Source organism: Trifolium pratense, linkage group LG1 (assembly GCF_020283565.1).
Source record: "Trifolium pratense cultivar HEN17-A07 linkage group LG1, ARS_RC_1.1, whole genome shotgun sequence".
NCBI classification, from domain to species: Eukaryota; Viridiplantae; Streptophyta; class Magnoliopsida; order Fabales; family Fabaceae; genus Trifolium; species Trifolium pratense.
In genome coordinates, this window is record NC_060059.1 from 38,140,834 (window position 1) to 38,164,720 (window position 23,887).

General features: G+C 33.5%; 3 protein-coding genes across 4 annotated transcripts; 1 reads left to right on the plus strand and 2 right to left on the minus strand.

The window, feature by feature from the left end:
• Nucleotides 1-1,997: 1,997 nt before the first annotated feature.
• On the minus strand, nucleotides 1,998-6,944 carry LOC123915013 (KRR1 small subunit processome component homolog). Of its 2 annotated transcripts, none has more exons than XM_045966178.1 (12): nucleotides 6,792-6,944; nucleotides 5,356-5,633; nucleotides 5,146-5,256; nucleotides 4,473-4,541; nucleotides 3,591-3,647; nucleotides 3,417-3,455; nucleotides 3,204-3,308; nucleotides 3,036-3,118; nucleotides 2,872-2,953; nucleotides 2,616-2,759; nucleotides 2,440-2,511; nucleotides 1,998-2,305 (listed from the first exon to the last, which is right to left on the minus strand). In XM_045966178.1, the coding sequence occupies exons 2-12, from the start codon at nucleotides 5,617-5,619 to the stop codon at nucleotides 2,189-2,191; spliced, it is 1,143 nt and encodes a 380-aa protein (XP_045822134.1). In that variant the 5' UTR covers nucleotides 5,620-5,633; nucleotides 6,792-6,944; the 3' UTR covers nucleotides 1,998-2,188. The 2 variants fall into 2 exon arrangements, with proteins under 2 accessions (XP_045822134.1, XP_045822131.1); XM_045966175.1 differs by having other exon boundaries at nucleotides 5,356-5,636; nucleotides 6,792-6,932.
• Nucleotides 6,945-9,328: 2,384 nt separating this feature from the next.
• LOC123915024 (carbon catabolite repressor protein 4 homolog 6-like) lies at nucleotides 9,329-18,602 on the plus strand. The gene is made up of 16 exons (XM_045966186.1): nucleotides 9,329-9,505; nucleotides 9,619-10,048; nucleotides 10,991-11,157; nucleotides 11,637-11,702; nucleotides 12,397-12,449; nucleotides 13,261-13,342; nucleotides 13,485-13,516; nucleotides 14,824-14,905; nucleotides 15,865-15,957; nucleotides 16,076-16,108; nucleotides 16,193-16,281; nucleotides 16,377-17,257; nucleotides 17,359-17,540; nucleotides 17,733-17,818; nucleotides 18,075-18,159; nucleotides 18,274-18,602. The coding sequence occupies exons 1-16, from the start codon at nucleotides 9,422-9,424 to the stop codon at nucleotides 18,355-18,357; spliced, it is 2,529 nt and encodes an 842-aa protein (XP_045822142.1). The 5' UTR covers nucleotides 9,329-9,421; the 3' UTR covers nucleotides 18,358-18,602.
• A 591-nt stretch (nucleotides 18,603-19,193) lies between these two features.
• Nucleotides 19,194-21,364, minus strand: LOC123915037 (probable histone H2A variant 3). Its single transcript, XM_045966197.1, has 2 exons — nucleotides 21,194-21,364; nucleotides 19,194-19,787 (listed from the first exon to the last, which is right to left on the minus strand). The coding sequence occupies exons 1-2, from the start codon at nucleotides 21,299-21,301 to the stop codon at nucleotides 19,491-19,493; spliced, it is 405 nt and encodes a 134-aa protein (XP_045822153.1). The 5' UTR covers nucleotides 21,302-21,364; the 3' UTR covers nucleotides 19,194-19,490.
• Nucleotides 21,365-23,887: the final 2,523 nt, after the last annotated feature.

Sequence of the window (23,887 nt, forward strand, 5' to 3'; positions counted from 1 at the left end):
TTATTAATTTTAAATTACGCTCAAAATTAAATAAGATAAAATATATATTATACTCCCTCTGTCCCTAAATATAAAAATCTTTACAAAAAAAACACGGGTATTAAGAAAAATTGTTGGAGTAATAATTTTGTGTGACTTGAATGAGACTTTTACTAATTTGACCTTTATATCTAATGTATTCAATGTTACTTTTTTTTTTTTTAGAACCAAACAAACTTAATTCATGTCATTAACTAATAAATATTCAATACATAAGGGAATAATCTCAAATCTATGGAAACTAGCCCAAACATTGGTCGCCCTAGCAAGAGTATGAGCAACCAAATTCGTTTGTTTCCTAACAAACTTAACCTCAAAGTTTACATAAGAATATGACATAAGAAGAATAATGTCGTTAACAATTAAACTAAATTCCGAATTGCCTCGTCTTCTCAAATGGATAGCGTCAACCAACAACGTTGAGTCACTTTTAAATTGAACTCGCTCAAATCCACGATGGATAGCCTCTTTCATAGCATGTAATAGTGTCAATGCTTCGCCTTCCACTATGGAATAAAAATGTTGCTGGCATTGAGTCAAGCCAGCCATAAAATGTCCATTGATATCACGAAAGCAAAGACTCATAGAAGTAACACCGGACCCAACTAAAAACGCAGCATCAACATTACATTTTATTCATCCCACTCCTGGTTTCTCCCACTGAACCGGCCTAGGATCCTCAACAGGAACAACGTTATGACGCTGCAGTTGGTGGACAGTAAACCACTCATTCCAGACGACGAACGCCATGCTTCCAACTTGGCTCGGGGACTGAATATTGTCATTCTAGATCTTGTTGTTTCGATTATGCCAAATGCACCAAAATAATGATGCAACCCGTCCTATCATTGCAGTGTCTTCGATTCTGCACATTCGAAATACCCTATCTACGACAGTCCCATGCTGGTAAGCTGCATTATGCAGCAACTGTGACAGGCCTGCGACCGATAATGAGGGATATATATGGAAAAAGAGTAATAATTCCGTATAGAAATTTTTTTTTTTTGAACAAGTAAAAATGGATCACAATAAAAGAGACCGAATAGCCTTCTCAACACAAGGTGTGCCGAAAGAGACTACAAAGAGTCATACCACATATAATCGGATGAACAAGAAAACAACATTAGTCGATTCTCAAACATAACATAGGATTCGACCACCAATTGTGTAAGTTTGCAACTAAGGTCACATTCGTCTTCTTCAACTATCAAAAAGAGTAAATTTTGTCTTTGTCCAAAAGCTGAAATAACATTTTAGCTGAATTCTTGAATAACCGATTATTCATTTCATTCCATAAATCCCAAACTGCAGCTAGAAATTTGTAAAGGATCTTATAAGGACAAACTTTTTTTACAAAGAGTTTTTATAATTAGGGACAGAAAAAGTATATGTTTGTTTTAATATAAGATAAATTCTATGAATTTACTGTGATTTCATTTAACAGAAAACAAGTTGATGTAAAAACTAACATCTCGAAATATGTAAGTATATTTCCAGACACGACACATGTGATATTGCGTTGCACAAGTACCGAATTGCATTGCACCACTACTCATCATGGCAATCAATGAAGAGAAAACGCAGTGAAATAGATGAAAGGACACAAATACCACATTGCGTTGCACCACTACTCCCAGAAGAATGGTATTACACAGAATTTAGCAAATCAAATACTCCTGCTTTTTATAAATAATCCTTTGAAAAATTCATAGACCAATCAATAGTTATTTTCATTTAATACTTTTATAAATTTAAATTTATTTCATGTATACCCTTATTTAATTACTATTTATTCAATTAACTTACTTATTTTTAAATTTTCTCTCATAATAAATAAGGGCATAAGTGAAATTTAACATTTAAAACATTTGAAAATTAGTCAAATTTTTTTTTATAAAAATGACCAATTTTTTTCCTCAAAGTGTTCCTTATAAAAAGTTATAAAGGACCGGAGAGAGTATAAGTAACTCAAGAATCCATGGATATTATAAGTACGAATCTGGCAATGATTTTGAAAGAGACGAAAAGTTGTATAGGGAACAGAAGTATACATGTTACAGACGTTACAGACATTACAGTCATTGGATCAAAATTTATGGATCAAAATCACATCACATGCACATCTTCCATCTTTATAATGAATATCATGCTAAGACCTTTGCTGCTTAGATTTCTTTCTTGATGGTTGGTCTGATGACCCTATAATGTATGCCTCAGCATTTATATTTTCTTCGGATTTGCTCTTCCCAAACTTCTTTGCCTTTTTCTGTGGAGGAAAAAGTTTGAATTCGGGTGAGATAATTGTTCATTGAAGATAAACTGCTAGTTTCCGCAAAGAAAACTTGTAACAAAATAAGAAAAATTGTCATGGCAATTGAAAATTTTGATATAACCTCGCACCTTTAAGGACATTGCCATTTCAGATACATTATTATTAGCATCCTCAGAATTATCCACCAGTTTTGTAGGTTCCTAAAAAAAGTTTAAATAGAAGTTTGATTAAATATCATGAAGGAAATCATAAAGCAGTATGCATGACATAAATTTTTGTGAAGTAGAGAAAAACAGCAAAAGACCTTAGGTGGGATAAAGGATTCGTCTCGTTTTCTTTTGTTTTCAGCAGTTTTTTCCGCCTGCTTCTCCTGCCTCTCTTGCCATTTCTTTGCGGATTTCTTTTTGTCACTCATAAAGTATTCCCCAGTTTCTAATTGTATATCAACCTGGAATATCACATAAATTACGAAGGACACCTTAGAATTTAATTCACCAGTAAACAAAGAACATATCTGATAGAAGAGGTGACTGTTGACGAGGAGAATTTGGTTCTCTCACCTTACTAGGCTGTTGAGGAGGAGGGAAAGGAGTATATGGCTTCTTCTGTTTAGTGTTAACTTTCTTTTGCTTTACATTTTTCCTGGAAAAAGAAATGAAGCATCAACAAAACTGAAGCAGAGGGTGCATTGAATATACAAATTATCGAATAATTAAAGCCATACTTGTTAAACTTTGGAAGAAACCTATCCCAGTTCTCTTGGGCAAGTGCTGGATCTTTTTCAAGTTCCTTCTTCATCATAAGAATCTGACAATGGGAAAAGAAATAAGATATTTTCTACACCTGAAATCTATACTAAAGAACAAGCTGGAGAAAATACAAATATATAAACCTTGATGTTGTAGACGGGGTGCATTTTATTCAGCATGCATTCCTCAACAATCCTTCTGACTTGCTTCAAACCTTTGTATGAACCCATCACAGAAACCGTGTTTCCCTGTGAAATTACAAGCAAAGTTAGAAACGTTCATTCTGAACTCAACCTAAATCTTAGTGCAAGTAAACGTCCAGAGCTTATAGAATCTGAAGCAACAATTAACATTACCTGTACGAGAATGTAACATCCCGTGAGTATTTCAAGAGCCTGCACTATTGTAGTTAGAGAAAAGTGAGTAACAGCTTATGTTATCAGAGGTATGCAGTACCAAATAATAATAAATAATAAAAAAAAGACAACCAAGTCAATCCCCTAAAAAAAACAAAACTACACAAAACATACCTTCAAGGTGGAAGAGTTGGGACCCACAAGATGCTGTCTTCTTTTTACAAATCGCTCCTGCAGTCAAATATTCAACTCCTACCATCAAACTAATTTCTTTGAAATGTTTCTATTCTAAAATCTATCACTATATACAAAATCTATGAGCACATATATGCAGAATAAGAAGTCCATAGAAATCATTGGAGCGTGGATGGAAAAACCTTCAGATGCTTAGTGAATTTCACTGCAATTAAAAAAAACAATGAACTAACTATAAACTCTAGTCTTATTAATTTGATGGCTCAGAAGAATAAGTTGATTAAGCTGAATAATTACTGCTCAACACGTGTGGTTACTAGCATGTGTAAATCCTAACATTGCCTTCATGGAAGTCAATTGTATGGAATAGAGGCACTGCAGCATTGCAGCGGGTGGTTACTACATGATTTCCTTCATTGCAACTTCCACTGCAGCAACTCAAAGCTGGCTGCTATGGTAAACAGGGGTAAATCTGATGATTTATATAAAGACGCATTACCCAACCTGTTTTGAATTTGACTCTTGAGTCTTGACGCACATATGTTCAGTCCAATGTTTACCGAACTGATTTTCAACTGTTTTCCAGTTCGGCAACTGAACAGCAAACATACCCAACACAAAGGACTAATAATAAACCAAATAAGAATCTAACAGAGGCTTTGATATTCTAAGATTAACTGACAACAAGGAAAACCACAATGGAAGAAGGGACGGCAAAATAGCATCACAAAAATAAGAACCAGCAAGAAGAATATGCAAAGTAGCGGAAAAATAAAAATAAAAAACAGTTGTATAACAAACCACACAAGTCAAAGAAAGTGCGGTCAATATTTTTATTGAGAGGCAGCTCAATGATGTTACCTTATTGCGAACCAACCCGCTAATTTTAATGATGTCGCATTGCATTTCATCGTCAAGTATTTTTATTGCCTGAGACACACAATCAACATAACAACATAAAAATACTTAAACCAACCAACTATTACATATATCATAATTCATTTAAAAAATAAAAAACTAAAATTTAAGTCAACCATGTAAATACTTTGACCTAGTTTATAATTTAGGATGAACTTGAAAATGTTTTTTAACACCTATAAAATAATTTCTTATCAAATTTAGCCCCTATAAATCATTTCATCAATGTTTACCCTTAGTTTGCCGATTTAGCCCATGTATTTTAGTCTTGAAGTAAACAATTTAGGGACTAACATCTTCATCTATGTTTAGTCCCAATGTCAACAAACTAGGGTTTAAACATTAGCAAAAATATTGGAAGGCCAAAAATGGATAAGATGATCTTTTGTAGAGATTAGGCCCTGTTTGGATAAACAACTTACTTATATAAGTGTTTATGCATAAGCTATTTCTATAACAAAAGATAAACTAAAGTCAAATTATTTTCATATAAGCTATAAATTGTTTTCAATATTTACTCTAAATAAGTTCAAAACAGCTAATGGATATGTCTTAAGCTGGTTTATAGAAGTTCTTCCAAATAGTATGACAGTAGATACGCAATAATAAGAATAACCTGAGGAGCAGGAACACTCCGAGAAAGAAGCCTGATAAGATCCCTAGCTTTAACAATAATATAAGGATCCTTAGTCTTTCTGGTTGTTGAAACTGTCATTGAACCCTCAACCTAGAATTGTGAATGCAATAAACAATGAACACATTATTATCATTGGGTTGATATTTAATCAATTAGGGATTCAAAAAGCAATATCAATAGAATTCATACCAAGTTGAGTTCGGCAGAAATGCCAAATTCTTTGAGGGAGGATTTAACGAGTGGCCAAGCTTCTTGGAGATACTTTTCACGATATTGAGGGAAGAGAGTTGAAAAGGAGCTGACTTCGACCATTCCACCTTCATTCCATGATGGGTCAAATTTCTCAACCTTCCAGCGGTCGATGTTAGGATCGTCATCCCATGGTTTTGGTTTATCGTGTTTCCCTTTCTTCTTCCCTTTCACTACTTCGTTGGTTAAGTCGTTCTCGTCCATTGTTGTTTCTGTACCTGCTGATTACATTAAGGCGGATTGGTTAGCCAGTGCGGTGGGTTATTAGGCACAAAAGTACATGCAATGCTGCATTATGCAGGCACATTGTAAATTGAACACAACCATAACCTAGATATCAAATCTATACCCCTGTCTAGAACCCAATAAGCATGTTTAGTCCAACAGCAACCCATTAAGTTGCAGTATTGCAGCACCAATATTACACGCACACTTTTCTAAATGACAAATGTATTACTATTCTTTCCTTATAACCAGCACCGCCCCAATACATGATCCATTGATTTAAGTTTTACTCACAAACAAAAAATTGGTTGCGCATAAAACAAATCAAACACATACTTGACACAAATCCAACAAACAAAGACATTACATAAGACAACAATTATGTAGCACGATTCTGGCAAACAGAGAGCATCATATGTAGCACAAATTGCAAAACAAGCATAGTTCTTTGTGTGCACAAAAGATTAACTACTTACTACTAGTGCATGCTTGATTAGCTTGTTGAAATCTACTTAATCAGAAATTGATACAGTGAGATATATAACTGTGTTGTCAATCTTGGGTAGCATAAAAAAGTAGATTGTTAAAATTCCGCTACGTAATAGGTCTACTACAGCATCAATGTGACAACATTTTGTACTAAATATAAATAGCATATCAGAAAAAATAGTGGTTTGTCTAAATTCCGCTACACAATAGCTGCTATTTAAAAACACCAGCCAAAAGTAATCTTTTACCTATTCTCCATCTTTATAATGTTAACACCATAATTGTTCCATTCCTCAACAACACATAGGCACACAGTTACAACTAAATCAAAACCAGGATGTCAATCCCGGATAGCGAATCGGAGACGGAATGATTATATTGTTAATACTAATAAACACATAATTGCTGAAAAATTAAATAAGTTACTCAAAATTCATGAAATATTGACAATTAGAAGTAAAACGTGCATGTCTTAAGCTTATAAATACCAACAAAATTCAAGGAAATAAACAAGTTAAGCCTCTAAAGCTTAAAGTAACTAAACATTAAGCGTGGTGAAAATCTAATTCTTCTGAGAGGACGATTATGGAAAATGTGAACAGAGCAGGGAACAGGAAACAAAGCAATATACTGGAGAGGAGGAAATAGAGTTGAGAATATACCTCGAAGGTTGTGTACCGAGCTCAGATTTTCGACGTTGAGGACGGAGGTTAGACGGTGGTCACAAATGTGCAGAACTAGGGTTCAGTCTTCAAATCTTTCTCTGCAGCATATGAAAAATATGAGATATGAGATGAGATGAAAGGAGGGCATGCAAGAAAAATAAATTTGCTCTTTAGCCCCTATATATATATTGCACAAGTCTTCAAAATTCCAAAAATGCCCTGTAATGATGTAAATGAATATCCATAAGGATGGAAGGCACGCGGGTTGGGATGACCCGATTTTAGCCAAATTCGTTATCCAACCATATCAAAGTTAAACGGGTTGGATTGAACGTAAAATTTGTATTTTTTATCTTAAACTCGAATCGACCTAACTCGCTGGTGAGTGACATTTTATTTCAAGAAAATTTATAAATTTAAACTATATTGGAGTACTATTTAAAATTTAAACACTTAAAATTATATGAATTACTTTAAATATAGGGCTTTGTCTAACATGTACCACCACATTAAGTGGTGCATGGTGCACAAGTTCGTGATATCGCTATAACGAGTACGGATTTTATAAAATTCACTGTTCGATTGAAAGTTTGAATCATATAGATCATTCATGTCAATTTTTAAAAAAATTGAAAATCATTTAATATTTCATTGAGACCCATCAAGATTAACGGTATTTAATAAAAACTCATAAATTGTTAATCTTGATGGGTCTCAATGACATACCAAATAATTTTAAATTTTTTTAAAATTTGACATGGATGGTCTATATTTTACAAACATTATTTTCAATCAAAAAGTGGATTTTGTAAAATTCGTATTCGTTATAGTGATATCACGAACTTCTTCCATGCACCACTTAATGTGGTTGTGTGTGTGTGCGTGTGTGCGTGTGTGCGTGTGTGCGCGCGTGTGTGTAGGTTAATTTTACTTTTTTAAATTATAATTATTAATTAATTTAATTTTTAATATTTTTAAAATATTTGATGTAAACAAAATTAAAGACATTAAAACGTTTTGTCAATATGGACACTTACTTCCACATCATTAATGAGCTTGACACATAGCAAAAATTTGATCAAATTGAGTTCGGGAACTAAAATTCAGAAAAATCTAAATTAGGGGATCAAAAGTTCAGATTTTTCAAAATAGGGGATCAAAAAGTTGGCTTTTTAAAAAAGGGATCAAAAGTTCATGTTTTTCAAAATAAGGGGATCAAAAGTGCATAATGTAACGATTTTTTTAGAGCGGGTTGGGTTCGCGGGTTCGTATGTTTAGAATCATAAACGCATTTCCTGAACCAACTTTTTCGGGTTTGAACATGTTGGTTCAAATTGGACCCGCACTTACACGGATTCGCGGGTAAAATGCGGGTTTAACAAGTCACCCGTATCAATGAACACCCCGCTATGATATCCATAACGGCCTCATATCCACGTGGGTATTCATATGTATTCATATAGTGGATAATCCACAAAAATTGAGTACCTCATGTGTTTATTGACCTTCATGAATAGTTTTTTTTTTTTAAATAAAACTGATTATTGTAAAAAAAAAAAACTTTCTAGAGGCATAAATAAATATAAATAGATATAATATTAATACATTTTACTAAATATAATTTTTACCTAATGTAAAATGAAAATGTAAGAATGTGAAAAGACTATTTTTTTTTCAATTTCAGTAGAGATTTTTAAGTTATTTTAATAATTTAAGTCATTATGTTTTATCTAATGGTGTGACTGCGGCCAAAAGAAGGGCTTTAGGAGTTTGGCCAATTAGGGATGGTCATATATGAACCAATCCAAAAGTAAAATTGCAAACCGAACCAATCCAAATCGAAATCGCAAAAATCGCATTTAGTTTTAACTGCACGGATCATTTTTCTTCTAAACCGCACGGTTTGGTTTGCGGTTTTCATTTCAGAAAATCGAACCAGACCAAACCGCAATATTTAACTTAACTATCGACTATTAATATTATCAATAACCCAAATTGAGTCATAAAATTAGCTGTCTAAACATATCATTTCACGTGATCCAGAACTATATTATTGGTATTAAAAATAACTTATCATGTATATTGTATCATGTAAATAATAAAATAAATTAAAATTTCATATGTTTATTTGTAACAAGTTGAAAATACTGTCATATTTTTTATATCATGATAAACCGCACAAACTGAACCAACTCTAACCGCATTGGTTTAGTTTAGTTTGGATGAGTTTTCAAAAACCAATCGAACCAAACCGAACCACATGCATTTTTATCTCGCGGTTATGATGACTTTTATGCTCAAAATCGAACCAAATCGCACCGCGAACACCCTTAAGGCCAATCAAGTTTCGTGCATCACCAATCAATCGTTAGTTAGTTTAGTGGTGATTGACGCTGAACTTGGTAGGGAGGACCGCAGTTCCATCATCCACAATTGCGATTGGGAGGGGGCTGTAACCACTTGATGTCAGAACTGACCCCGAACCAGATTCAACCGGTGGTGAAAGCAAAAATAAAAAAAAAAAATTTGTGCATCACCTCACGCGTCTCCTTAGAGAGCGTGCATACGCGCGCCATCTCACTTTCTCACGCGCTCTCTTTCTACTCTCACAGTTTCACTTTCACACAATGCGACGCACTCCTCCGACTATCCATTTCCTTGCCGCCACCGACACCGCCTTCTCCACCGCCACAATGTCTTCACGCCCCTATGTAATCTCTCTTTTATTCTCCAACACACACATGCTCGTAGTAACAATGCATGAATCCGCTATGAAAGTTTAACTCTGTTTATTATCATTAATCTTTTTCTTCAAATTTTGCAGCACCGAGGTCACCGTAGAGGATACTCCGGCCGCTCAAACTCCGGCGGGAGAGGCCATTTTGTTACCGGAGACGATCACATACAGTCAGTTCGTGACGCCAATTCAGCACTCCGGCGAGGTGAGAGTGAAAATTTTGCGAATCAAACGCAGTTCCATCAGAATCCACCTTACGATCTGAGTCGTCATCCTCCTCCGGCGTTTTACTTTCAGAATCCACCTTACAATCCTCGTCCTCATCCACCGCCTCAATATCAGAATCCATCTTATACTCCAAGACCTCATCCTTATCCACATCCTCATCGGCCGCCACATTTTCGGCAGCCAAATGATCACCAACGTCAATTTCGTCCACAGCAGAATATTCGCCCAAAGGCTCCGGATCATCGAGAGTGGGAGGTTGCTTTGACGCCACCACCACCTCGTCATAGTGGTAACTTCACTATTGTATCATGTGATTTTATTATTACTTTGGTTCAAAACTTAGGGTTTAGGATGATGTGGATATTTAGCAGTCGGAATTCTTAATGTTGCTACTTTGCATTGTTGATGTTCAATGTGTCATGTAAGGGCGTGTTTGGATTGATTCATTTGAGCTTATAGACTGAGATAACCACTTGTGAGGTTGTTTGGGAGAAGATATAAAAGCAACTTATGAAATGTTTATAACCTGCTTATAACTTACTTTCATAAGTTCTTCAAGATAGCTTATAAAAATTAAAAACAACTTATATCTGTTAGAAATAGCTTATACATAAGTGCTGATCATGATAAGCACTTATGCTATATAAGCTGCAAATTAAGTTGTTTATCCAAACAGGGCTAGATTATGAAAAATTTATCTGAGTTGTAAACTTATCAATATCAAGGAGCATCCACGTGCATTTAGGTGTTAATTCAAGAAATCAAATGACAATGAAAAAGAATTTTGCTGATACATGGTTTGATAAATGGCATTTTGGGAATTTGCGATGTTATTGCTTACACACAAGTTTAATTGAAAGATGAAGGTGGTAAGAAGAATGATGAGGTTCAAAACATTTAAATATTTTACTAGAAATATATATATATCCAAAACAAGGAGCTTAATCTAATACCCTAAGTGAAAAATATTGAAAAGATGAAGGTGGTAAGAAGGAAATGAGGTTCAACATTTCAATCTTTTACTAGATAGGAGCTAAATTTACTACATAAATGAAAATATCGTAAAACTATGGATGATTTGGCGAGTGAGAGGACGATAGGTTTGAGGTTGATTGTTTATTACTCTACCCTCTTCCCACTCTTTGTTGCTCATGATTTATTGTTTTGGAGTTTTATATCAATACATCATCATACTAATTTAGTTTGTGATTGTTTTTTTTATGTTCAACAGAAAGGTTTAAAGTCCTTTCCTATAATATATTGGCCGACTACCTCGCTATGGACCACTGGAGAAAACTTTATTATCACATACCTTCTTACATGTTGAACTGGCAGTGGAGAAAGAGTAAAATTATTTTTGAGCTTGGCTTGTGGTCTGCCGATATCATGTGCTTTCAGGTTATCATTCTGTTACATATTATGCCACAATGCTAACTTCTTGCCAAATATGCTATTTAACATGTTTGTGACCATTCTGTTACATATTATATATCATCACACTGTAACACTATTGTAAAATTTGGTTTGGCTTGTTTAATAATTATGACATGAATTACAGATGTTGTATTGGGCAGAAATACACAAGAGAATGATATATTGCAAGAAAGATTCTCCACTTATAATTGTTGGCATCAGACTTGGAATTTTACATCTTCATTTTCCAAAGGCTTTACATTTATTTTCAAACAAGGTTTTTGAGTTGCATTAACATCTCAGAAAGATTTATCTTTTTGGATTTTTTTCCTCATGCCTTCTTTGCTGATCATATCATCATTATTTGTTATTTCTGTTATATGCATGGATACTGAATATGGAAAATCTGACTAACTGTAGAATTTAAAGAAAATCCCCTTTTGATCTTATTTTGCTACTTCCAGGAGGTTGATAGATTTGACGAGTTGGCGGAGGACTTGAAGGTTAAGGGATACAGAGGCATCTGGAAGGTTGGTTAGAACTTATAAGAGCTATGTGTTTGAAGGCTACATGCCATAAGCATTTTTACTGTTTTGTTCAGTGCTACCCAACCCATGTCACTTTTTATAAGTATACATTTTTTTTTCTCAGGCTTTGTTTCTACTTTGAACTTTGTTAAGATGACATCACTTTTATGCTTATGTGATAATCAAACTATCCATGATATATTTTTGGACGTAATACTTGCCTGAACTTTATATTGTTGGCTGTTTTTGTTTTTGTGATGATTAGACCATCAGAAGCTACATCCATTCAAAAAAAAAATGACCATCAGAACTGACATAATATTTATTCATAAATATATGAATGTCCCTTTCATTTGGGCTTATAGGTCACATTTTTGGGAGTAGAAATACTTACATTGGCTTTTTAAACCAAGAACTTTGCTTTTACTTGCGAAGCATGTTTGCATGAATGCGTGTAATGCGTGTATCATATAATGATAGATTGCCAATATTTCCATTTCCCTCTATAAATATTGCATAAGTTGTAACTTGCTTGATGTGAAGTGACCTTTCTTCTGCATCATCACTTTCAGCAGGTTTTTTTTAAAAAAAAATTCTATTGATTTAATTATTCTAATTGGGATTTGTTATATCAATTATTGTGCAAATAAAAATTACTGTTGCATTATGAAGTCTAACGACATTTCTGTACTTACAGATGCGTACCGGCAATCCAGTTGATGGTTGTGCAATCTTTTGGCGAACATCAAGGTTCTCTAGACCTATACCTTCCTCTGGATGCTACTTATCAAACTGGGATTTATTTTCTTTGATAGTGACTAAAAATTCATTGTATTCATGCACATGACGTTTATGAGTATAGTGTTGTCAAATATCGGCCATGGTGGGTTTTTGGCTTTCCGCCATGGTCAATTTTGTGAAGGATGACGGCGCCACGGCGCCATACATGGATATGGAGGCGCCAGTGCCACAGTGCAATACTCGGATATGGCGGCATCATATGTCTGTCAGTATGGTGGGTTTTTGGCTCTCCGCCATCAACAACACTGTATCATTTGGAAAAAATATGCACATGCTTTTCTTCCCAAATTTTGCTTATACATTATTTTTATCACTTAAACTTAGAACCTTATTATCATAGGGCACTAATCTACAATCATATAATAATTAAGCCAGAGACTGGTCAAGTTGTTATATTGAATCTTTAATTTCATTCAGTAATATATTTTTTTATACACAAATGTTAGTTGTTAGTTAGTATGTTAATAGGTTGAGTTTGGACCTTGAACCACCTTCTGGAACTCCTTCGGGTTGGGCACCATTCAGTAATATATTCTTTAATTCCATTTCTGTCTTAATACTCAAATATTCAAGGAATTTGTGTTCTTTCTATTCATAATCTGGAATCTGAACCAGTTCCTATCATAAACCTTGACTAACTTTGGTAATATTTCTGGTTGTTTCTTTTATACTTTATACTCTTGATCTTGTTGATAATCTGCATCTATCTCATTCGGTGCTTCTAACAAATAGTAATATTACTTATCCCGATTTATCATAGGTTCAATTTGTTGTATGAAGAAAGCATTGAGTTCAATAGGTTTGGACTCAGAGACAATGTTGCTCAAATATGTGTACTAGAGGTACATAAAAACTCCTATACTGGCCTTTTTTGACCTTTTCAATTCCTATTGAGACAAACTGTAAATCTCCAATTATCCTACTTTTCACCCCTTTATTGATGTGCTTGTATTTTTTTTTTTTATATGTGATTCCTTTGAACAGTTCATAAATCAAAACGGATCTCTCCCACCCAGGTATTTGATCCATGTTGTTGGCTAATCAAATTTTTATATTTCTATTATGTGCAAATGCCATTCATATGTTTTCACTTAACAGTTTAAACCATTCAAATAGTTGGTTAATGACATAGTATCAGAGTCTTTTTTACCCATGTTCCTCTAAATAAAAATTGAAATTCAGCTCAACGTTGGCAGGCTTTTGCATTGTCCACGCTTCAAGCCAGAACAACTCCTGTGTGTGTGTGGTATTGTCAATGAATAATTTCTCCCAGAGCCTTGCTATCACTGGATATACCTTAGTGGCTAAAATAACATAGTCTGAACTTTGAATCAAAACACAAATACTTGTGTGTCCTAGACATTCAATAGATTATGAAATTGAGTTTAAAGTAGTGAAAAATTACGTTCATTGGTTGAAAATAGTTCTTAGCTATGAAGTTTTGTTAATTGTGTACTGTGACACGTTAAGGAAGAAGCTAGATGGTTGTATAGGGTGTCACAATTTCTAAAAACTGAGGCACTGGTACAAGAGGATGCATAAAATCTGAAAAACCCTTATCAACACTATGTCCATATTCCATAATGTTCTAACTTAAAGATTTCAACAAAATTCCTTGATATAGTATATAAAGTAACTAAACATTTCTATGAAGGGGCACAAAGGGATGAAATAGCAATTGTTTCATTTAGAAGCAAAACATACAACAAGGTAGCCTAACATTGTGTCTTATATGGATTGCTTTGTGTATGTGAGTGATGTTGGCCCATTGCTATGCTTGACCCAAATGTACTCAAACAACTGCATCATCATATGCACAAACCCAATAAATTCCTCTACCAGCTAGTTGCAGTAACCATTCAGAGTATCCATACATTATCATAGGATGAAAGTAGTGTCCCTGATTGTTTCAACAGTAAGAAACCACAAAGTCCACTTTAAGAAAGATCTGTCTCACCTAACTTCTGAGCTAAGATATATACAAAAATATAATATTTAACACCAAAATGTGGTTTTAATTAAGGTCAACATAACTGTGATCTTGTTTGAAATGCTTGGACGGTCCTGGACTTTCCTTGAATTTTATGAGGATCAAGAGACGATGTTTAGGTTCACAAGAGTATTTTATGTTGCTTTAGGATGCAAGGTCACCATATAATTTTAATCGAGTCTTGATTGTATTAGGATGCTTGCAACTTTCTTCTAATGACTGAGGTGTTGATAATCTGATGGGGTTTCTTTTCATTTTTTAAAATTACCATTCATATTTTATGCAGGGATAGAAATCTTTGTATGCTCAATATAACATAAATGCACTCTTCAGCTTGACAGGTTCTCGTAAGGTTGTTGTTTGCAACACTCATGTGCTTTACAATCCAAATAGAGGGGAAATTAAGCTTGGCCAGGTATGCACTTTTTCCTGTTTTGATTAACCCTCTGTGCCAGTGATACTGTTTTGTTTTGGATGCATCACTATTTAATGCTATGCAAATGCTGTTTTACTTTGATGGCTATTGATATTTCTTTCTGCATTCCAAATTTAGCGTTAGTTATTTTTTCTTTATTTTGGTTTTCTTTTCATCCACTGCTTTTATTCTCAATGCAGACTGGATTCAACAATGGTCCTAATTTTCTCTATTTATGGTTTAAAGTCCTAATAAATTTGAAATTGTTCAATATTGCCTATGAAAAATATGACATAATTTGTCTATAGTTTTTCTCAGATATCCTCAGCAATTTTCAATTTCCATTCCATATCAGTCATTCATTAGAAAATCGAAACATTTGTTTCTAGTTCATTGAAATCAGCAAGAGGATATGTTGTGAATAGCGGCGCTGTAGTGGAGTTGGAGTGGCCCATGGTTTGGTGCTAAACACCGGCTCCACGCTTTGTATAATATTTTGTAGTCTTCACAGTAGCTGCCATCCCGCTATCTGCTATACCATTTTAGCGGTTAGCTCTGATGTCTGTGTTGCTATTCCAGATTAAAAAAATATGGATTACGTGTAATGTATGTTTAGGAGTGCTACTTACTGCCTACACCTATTTTAACCCGTTTAGTTAAATGTCTGTATCAACTCTTCCCTCTATAATTGCCAATTCAGTACATGAGCTAAGGACCCTTAAATGTGTGCAATTTAACTGAATCATGAAAATCCATGTTATGTCTGGTAGCCTTCTGTCAGTTCTGTGAACATTGGCCATTCAAAAAAAAAAAATTTTCTGTGAACATTGAATAACATCTCATCTGACTCTGATTTTTTCCGTATTTTGTTTGATCTGGTAATATCAGATTCACACAGCTGACTATGTCATGCAATTTCAAATTCTTCGTGTAATTGTTTTTCGTTTTACTTTAAGCAGGTCAGAATCCTTCTGGATAAGGCTCGAGCTGTTTCTCAACTTTGGAATAACTCGCCTGTTATTATCTGCGGGGATTTTAATTGTACCCCTAAGGTTATTTTTTATTATAATGCCTTTTCAGTATTATTTTGTTAAGTTTGGTCATAGCTTGTATGGTATGTTAAGTTTGGTCATAGCTTGTATGGTATTAACATTCTTTATCTTGTTGCAGAGTCCATTGTACAACTATATCGCAGAACAAAAGGTATACCCTTCAGTTTTACTTTGTCACCTTCGATGATTAACGCGTACAAAGCTGCAGAAATGATATTTTTGCATATTATCACAGTTAGATCTATCTGGAATAGATAGGGATAAACTATCAGGGCAAGCTTCTGCTGTAATTCGCTCCCCATGGAAGTATGGTCCTAAGTCTAGGTAGGTTTCTGCATTAGATTTGCTTATGTGATGAAATTTGTTAAATTTCATGCTTTTACAATTAATATCTACTAAAATCTTCCAAATTAATGCAGTGAAAAACAATTTGATAATGGTTCAGTTCAGGTCACATCTGCTGAAGGTGACAAGGAAATTACTATTGAACAAAATAGTTCTTTGTCGGACATGCAGAATCCAAACACTGAGAGTAACAGTTTAGAGACTCAAAATACTCGCCCTGTTTTGGATATGTCTGATAAGACAAATATGCAGTGTAGCAGGGAGAGTGATGCATGTGCAGGAAAAGATACTCAGGAGGCTGTTGACTATAATAAGATTGTTGGTGAAGTTGATGACATGAAAGAAGTTCCAAATCCTTCTTATGATAACTGTAGGCTCCCAATTGATCATATAAATGATGATGAAATTCATGACATCACACCTATAACGTCTTCAGCTCTTGAGACAGTTCACACTGGCCCAACTGGGATGGGAGACACAGAACATATATCAGATGCTATCTCGACTTCATATCAAGAATCATTTAGTGAAAAATCCAACTTGCATGACCATAAAGGGAATAAGCATGTGGAGCCTGATTGTTCCCCAAACTCTCTTCAAGAAGGTGATCAAACTTCAGAGGTGAAAATAGATCTTGAGTCAACAGATCTTCTTAACCTAGAAGTATCTTCAAATAAACCATCCAGCATGACTTCAGTTTCTGAAGCTTTTGAAGCCCCTCATTCAGGGTATAGAGAAAGCTTGTCTTATGTGGCCATCACTAATGACCAAATGAATTGCTCATCAACTGCATATCCAGTTGACGAACCACAAAAACCTACCAATATTGACTTTACACTAAATGAAAAACTAGAGAAGTTTTCCTTTGATGAGATAGATAAAGCCGATGTAAGCAGTGGGAATACTGGTGAAGATGCCAACGATTTCATAAATGCCTTACATAATGCCGAAGAAGGTATTGATCTTGAACTTATCCCATCTGCAAAATCAGATCTCGAAAATCATATCAATTTTGGGTATTAGATTCTGCTTCTAACAACTTGATGCTTCCTGCAGAAAGCAATGAAGTGGAGGATGACTTATCTCCAAGTCTGATTTCCAAATCTATTTATGCAAAGAAATCTACTTATGATCCATCATTATGGACCCCTGCTGAGATAGAAATTGCAACAGGAAATGCAGAGTGCATATTCTTGGAGCACCCTTTATCGCTCAAGAGCACATACACTGAAGCTGTGGTAGATCTAAAAGAACTGCTTGCATAGCTTTCCTTTTCTTTTCCTTTTTTAATTCACTTTATAAGACAACTAGCATATCGTTCTCATATTTAAAAACTGTTGTGTACTTTATGTTGCATTTTCATATTTATTTTACAATTGCTGCTCTCTCATATTCATGTCATTGTACTCGGCATTCTTTTGTATGTGCAGGACTCTTCAGGAACTAGAGACCCCAATGGTGAACCATTGGTAACCAGTTACAACAAGTGCTTCTTGGGCACTGTTGACTATATTTGGTAGGCAGTAAGCTCTAAAGTTTTTCTGCAACTGTTATCCTCTTCGGTGCTTCTTATTTTATTTTGAATTGTAACATTGCAATAAGTATACCATCAAAAAGTGTAATTGCTTAAGTAATTGCAGTTGCATGATGTTTTTTCAATTAACATTTATTTATAGATAGATATTTTGAGTATTAATTAGCATTCTAAAGAAACCATTGTGCAAAAGGAGTTGACTGAAATACACATTTTTCCCTTGATCTGTGTCACATAGGCGATCTGAAGGTCTGCAAACAACCAGAGTTCTTGCTCCAATACCTAAATGTGTCATGGAAAGCGCTCAAGGATACCCAACAAAGGTAAAGAATAAGTTTATAGTTTTGGTGTGAAAGTTTGTATTAATTGGCTTTTGCTTGAAAGTGTTGAATTTTATTATGTATTTTTATATTTTTCCATTTCATAACCGTGTACAGAAATGGGGTAGTGATCATATTGCCTTGGTTTCGGAATTGGCTTTCTTGGAAGATGGTACTGCAATCAGCAAGGATGTTGTATAGCATTTTAGTAGGTGAATAAATTGTGGGCATTTGCCGGTTTAAGATCTTCAAATGTTGTAAACAGGTCGTGGCCTAATTTCCCCCCTTCAGGTTTTATGTTATAGGGGAGACACAAGGTTCTCCTGAGGCTGAGATAGATGTATTTATTTGTAATTTGTAAATGGTTTATGTTCAGCTCTTGATAATGCGTGCTTATATGATTCTTTTGAATCAGGTTAAAATGGAATAGTGTGATTCTTGTTCATTATAACTCTTGACAATGATGTTTTTTTTTTGGAAAAGCAACTCTTGACAATGATGTGATGTTTATAATATTAAATGTGATTTAGGATTTATTATCACTGTTACGAGAGAAAAATATATTCCTTTTTTGTTTTTATAGACTAAATCAAAATTCGTTATAGTATTTTCAGAGATCAAAATTCAGCAATTTAACATCAAAAGTTCTTCAAAAGGACAACAAAAAGAAAACCCTTAAAGGATCGATCAAAGAAAGTCAAAATTAGAGATCTAATATTGCCTTAGTAGTACTCTCAAGTAATATTGTAAAAAATAATTAAGATCATCAGCATAATACAACTTCTGATATATCACAATTGTACAATTTTAGCCCCTACATCTTTTTGGAGCAAATTAGTCCCTTATGTTTTTCCCCTTTAGCAATTTCAAAGTCTCCTCAATTTTCCCTAAATTGAGGTAGATATGGCATGAGTTTTACATAATTGACACTTCAAATAGAGGAGATATTGACACATCAACTCATTCAATTTTTCCATTTTGTCAAATCAATTCTTCCTTTGTTTTTTACTTGAAGACAAAATCACACAGCAAGAAACTAGCAGCAAAAGACTTTCCATTACTACATTGTCAAAGAGTTAAAAATAAAACCAAAGGCAGAGTTTAACAAGGATAAAAACAAACATAAATCCTAGACAGGCAGTACCATACCACAAAAGTGAGCATGTTAGTTAATACAATACATTTCAAAAAAAAAGAAATTTTCAGATAATCTAAGAACAGCTAGATCAAATCAAACCAACGCAAGGAACAAATTATCCACAAATCAAGTTATCATCAAATTTACATTGAAATCCATCTTTTCTTCCGCATTGATTCGAATGAACTATGCGCCTTCATTCCTTTGCAGACTTGTTGATAAGAGACTTGTGGATGTGAGGAATAACACCACCACCAGCAATTGTTCCCTTGATGAGGGTGTCGAGTTCTTCGTCTCCACGGATAGCAAGCTGTAGATGTCTCGGTGTAATACGCTTCACCTTCAGATCCTTGCTTGCATTGCCAGCCAACTCCAACACCTCAGCAGTTAAATACTCCAGGATAGCGGCAGAATAAACTGCAGCTGTTGCCCCGACTCTTCCATGGGCCATTGCCCTTGACTTCAGAAGACGATGGATACGTCCAACTGGAAACTGTATGTAAAAAGATGTTCATGATGGCAAACCAAATGATGTCAGATGAATAAAATCAATACTAACAAGCTCAACGTGATTTGCAGCCAGAATATAAATTTTAGCATGCTTAAAATCGGGAAAACATAACTCCAAGAATAAAAAAAATGCAATAATTAACCACTTGCAAAAACTTCTTATGGCATAAAGAAAAGAAATCACCACATCACATCCAAAGATACTTGTCACTAACAAAACAAGATCATCGTTATAGACATGACATTTATGTGGGTGAAGCAAACTAAGAGAAAACCTTTGGCTTACCGGATGCTACAGCCTTTGATGTCAGGTTCCACTTTAAGGAATTCATCAAATTAGTAATCCAAAAGTGAGAAGATTAACCGATATATATGTAGTGGATAATATATAGATATATATGCATAGCAGCACACCAGCACAAAAGAAATAATGCAGAAGAAAAATGCTACTCCCTCTAGTCCTTAATATAAGAGAACCAGATACATTTGATTCTCGATGAATCTAAAAAGCAACAAAAAATTTAAGACATTTCTTTATTCAATGATTTTCAAAATATAGTACTCAATGGATTATAATAACCTAAAGAGTCTAAAGTCTAAAAACCAAACTAGAAGGTTCAACTAACTAAAACATCTAAATTATTTAATTAAACTCTATCACCAACACAAACACCACACTGACACATTATGGTGGAATAAACTAAAGCCTTCCAAACAAGGTGAACACTCTGGTACACATATTATGTGGATATGTACCGTTACACGGCTTAGGTGGATGATTGTGATTGGTCCACAAATGGTGTTTAATATAGAAAAATTAATAAATACTATTTATAAACCAATCAGAATCATTCACTCAACAAATGTACCGGTACATATGCACATAATATGTGTACCAAAGAATTCACCTCTAAATAACACAAACACCACACTGACACATTATGGTGAACTAAAACTAAACCCTTCCAAACAAACCATTTACATCATCAACATGACACAATAATTTCTTTAAATAGGTGTAAAATGGGTCAGTGAAAAAACTAATAACATGAGAAAGTCACTTTATAAACACTTCCATCGTACAACAATAACAACATCAACAACACAGTACAATGTTAAAATAAAATATACCCAGATTTCAATCTTGGTCAAAATCCAATCTTTTTACTCCATTCTACATCTCACATAAAACCCCAAATCTAAAATCCAGTTTCTTTTTACAAAAAAGTAAAACCTATTAACAAAACATACATAAAAAGGGGAAAATAAAATAAAAATCAAAACTTTGGGTATGTAGCATATGGTAAATATGATGAAGATGTGGATCCAACAGAAAAGAGTGAAAAAGATGAAAACTTGGAACATTTTGAGAGGGAGAGAGAGAGAGACCTGAAGACCAGCTCTGGAGGAACGAGAAGTGGGTTTCTTCTTGTCTTTGTCTTTGAGAGAAGATGGGGTTTTACCAGTTGTCAAACCCTTTGCGCCTTTTCCCGACATGTTTGAGTTGAGAAGTTCACCAAAACTTGGATCTTCTTTCAGAGAGAGAGAGAGAGAGAGAGATTTGGCTTTTGAGCTTTCGCTTCTATGTTCCCCCCACACACCCCTTTTATATTCTCAAAATCTAAAATATCTTAATTATACATTAAATTATCTACTTTTAATTTAATATAATCTAAAATATAATTTATTTCTAATATAATAAAATTGAATACCACCAAATCCACGTTGCAAATTTTGTATCATTCATTATAATTTCGTAAAAAATATACATATGTGGGGAAATAATATAAGATAAATACAATAAAAAGATGATATGCTTAAAAATAGAACAAAACATACACAAAAATAGGAATAAGAAAATAATAAAAAAGTTATAAAAAGTAATAGGAATAAAAAAAAAACAATAAAAAAATTATAGAAAATTTACTTTGTAAAAAAATATTATAGAAATAATATAGAAAAAAAATAAGAAGATAACACAATAAATTTCTAATTACCTTAAATATTCCTAATAAAATTTCTAATTTTTTATTAAAAATATACACGAGACAATTATTTTGAAACATAAAATATTAAATAAATAAGTTTACAAAAAAAATAACACAATAATTCCACTTATATTTTAACAATATTATATAACAAATTTTTAAATGTTTGTGTCAAAAAAAATTATATGTAGGATAATTACACTTGAATCAAAGACAAACTAGCAGCAAGTTGCGCCGCTAACCTTTTTTTATGGCAAAATCAATCTTATTAAACACTGTATCTTTAAACCACATTACTATGCATAATTTTTTAAACTCTTTTCAAAATATTCATAGCTTTTGAGACTAAAAAATCAAAAATATCACATGTAAAATATATAAACATATGTTAATTGTCAAAATACGCTATATGTTTAAGAATGTGGGATAAGAGGTATCAAAATATTTATAGTAAGTATAAAAATCAACACCATGGACCTCACCCGCTATAACTTAAAACCAAAACAAACCCCAAAAATTAGTTTCAACAATTGCTTCTCTCAGCATATAAACCTCACCCTATGTCCTTACCTTACCCCATTGGAGATGAAGTATGATACAACAACACATGACCTGTACCTGTACGTTATTCCCATGACTCAACAACAACATCATTATCCTTGTTTTTCTTCTTAAGAGGACACCTAAAACAACGACCCGGATTCCGTGCAGTCGAATTTTGCGTGCAGTCAGTCACTTTATGACCGTCCGATCAAGATCGAACGATCATGATTTAACAACTGTATTTTTTGACCGTATTTATTTAAACTGTTTGATGGTGATCGGACGACTATAAAGGGACTGCACCAAAAATTCGAATGCACCTAATCCAATTTCCTAAAACAACCCCAATTTATTGAGAGTGTATGATAAAACTATCTTCTTTATTTAATTTAATGGTTAAAAATTAATTAGACTATAGTGAGAAAGTTTCTTACTTCCCCTGCCATCTAAAAATTAAATCTAGAATCAAATTTATTATGGTACTATAGTTTACCATTTTATTTTATGCCGCATTTTGTATTTATTTTGGTAAAATTTGCAAGAAACATTTTGTCAACGTCATTATCTTAGTGAAAGTTTATCAACATAATTAAAAAATAGAACCATTTATCAAATGTCATCACTCTTAGAGTTAGATTCTATCGTCTAAAAAGGGTAATCAATGTTTATATTATGAATGGCTTACATACTCTTTTGATTGTATTCTTCATTAAAGTACAAGGGTGTTTTCTCCCTCTTTCTCCATGAGACTAAGTAGTTTTTCTTTTTGGGTGGTAAAAACACCCTTATACTTTTTCCATACTTATTAGGATTTGTAACATTTATACTTTATTCAATTTCTATGTATAAAATTTCTATGTAAAAATATAGAACCAATTTGAGAAATGATATATTGACCCTAAGAGTAACTGTTAACTCTAAAATTACTCCAGATCATATCCCTCGGAGCGATGAGTAACTCTAACTCCAAATCACACCATTGATTTTTAATTTAGATTGTCGTCCGGTATAGTCTCATGGATTGTTTAGAAAGAAAAGTCTTATGATAAGGCTTAGTAATTAATCCCAACTTAATGTGTGGTGTACTTTTAATTGATAAGTGTTACCAGTGGCGGATCCAGGACCCTGGTTCAGGGGGTGCAAAATTTTTAATTTTAATTAATAATTATTATAAGTAGGATATATAATACAAATTTTTTAAATTTATGTATAAGGAGTATATTAGTAAGTGTAAATTTTTTTAAAAAAGGAGGAATTTTAATATAGACAAAAACCCAAATAAAAAATATTTGGGCAAACATATGATTGAAATAATTTAAATATTAAATAAATTAGTCACATCATTTATCATCACTTTATTATCATTCTTATTAATTTTTTATATTTTTTAGTGTGTACGCCTAAATATAAATACTTTAGGCTTGTGCCCAATCAAGAATACCTCTTGAAAAAGATGGTAATATTTACTCTAAATATGCATTTTGTTAAAACATTCCTTCTAAAAAATAAATAAGTAGTGCTATATCCACTTATTTTTAGAAACGTTTTATAA

Excerpts from the sequence above, each read along its gene's own strand:
- LOC123915037 (XM_045966197.1), bottom strand. The coding sequence starts at position 21,301 with ATGTCGGGAAAAGGCGCAAAGGGTTTGACAACTGGTAAAACCCCATCT. Across the intron at positions 19,788-21,193 it reads CCTCCAGAGCTGGTCTTCAG|TTTCCAGTTGGACGTATCCA; the intron begins GTCTCTCTCTCT and ends TTTTACATACAG.
- LOC123915024 (XM_045966186.1), top strand. The coding sequence starts at position 9,422 with ATGCGACGCACTCCTCCGACTATCCATTTCCTTGCCGCCACCGACACC. Across the intron at positions 13,343-13,484 it reads CTCAAATATGTGTACTAGAG|TTCATAAATCAAAACGGATC; the intron begins GTACATAAAAAC and ends TCCTTTGAACAG. Across the intron at positions 15,958-16,075 it reads ATTTTAATTGTACCCCTAAG|AGTCCATTGTACAACTATAT; the intron begins GTTATTTTTTAT and ends ATCTTGTTGCAG.
- LOC123915013 (XM_045966178.1), bottom strand. The coding sequence starts at position 5,619 with ATGGACGAGAACGACTTAACCAACGAAGTAGTGAAAGGGAAGAAGAAA. Across the intron at positions 3,309-3,416 it reads GATGTTACATTCTCGTACAG|GGAAACACGGTTTCTGTGAT; the intron begins GTAATGTTAATT and ends GTAATTTCACAG. Across the intron at positions 3,119-3,203 it reads ACCCCGTCTACAACATCAAG|ATTCTTATGATGAAGAAGGA; the intron begins GTTTATATATTT and ends TCCCATTGTCAG.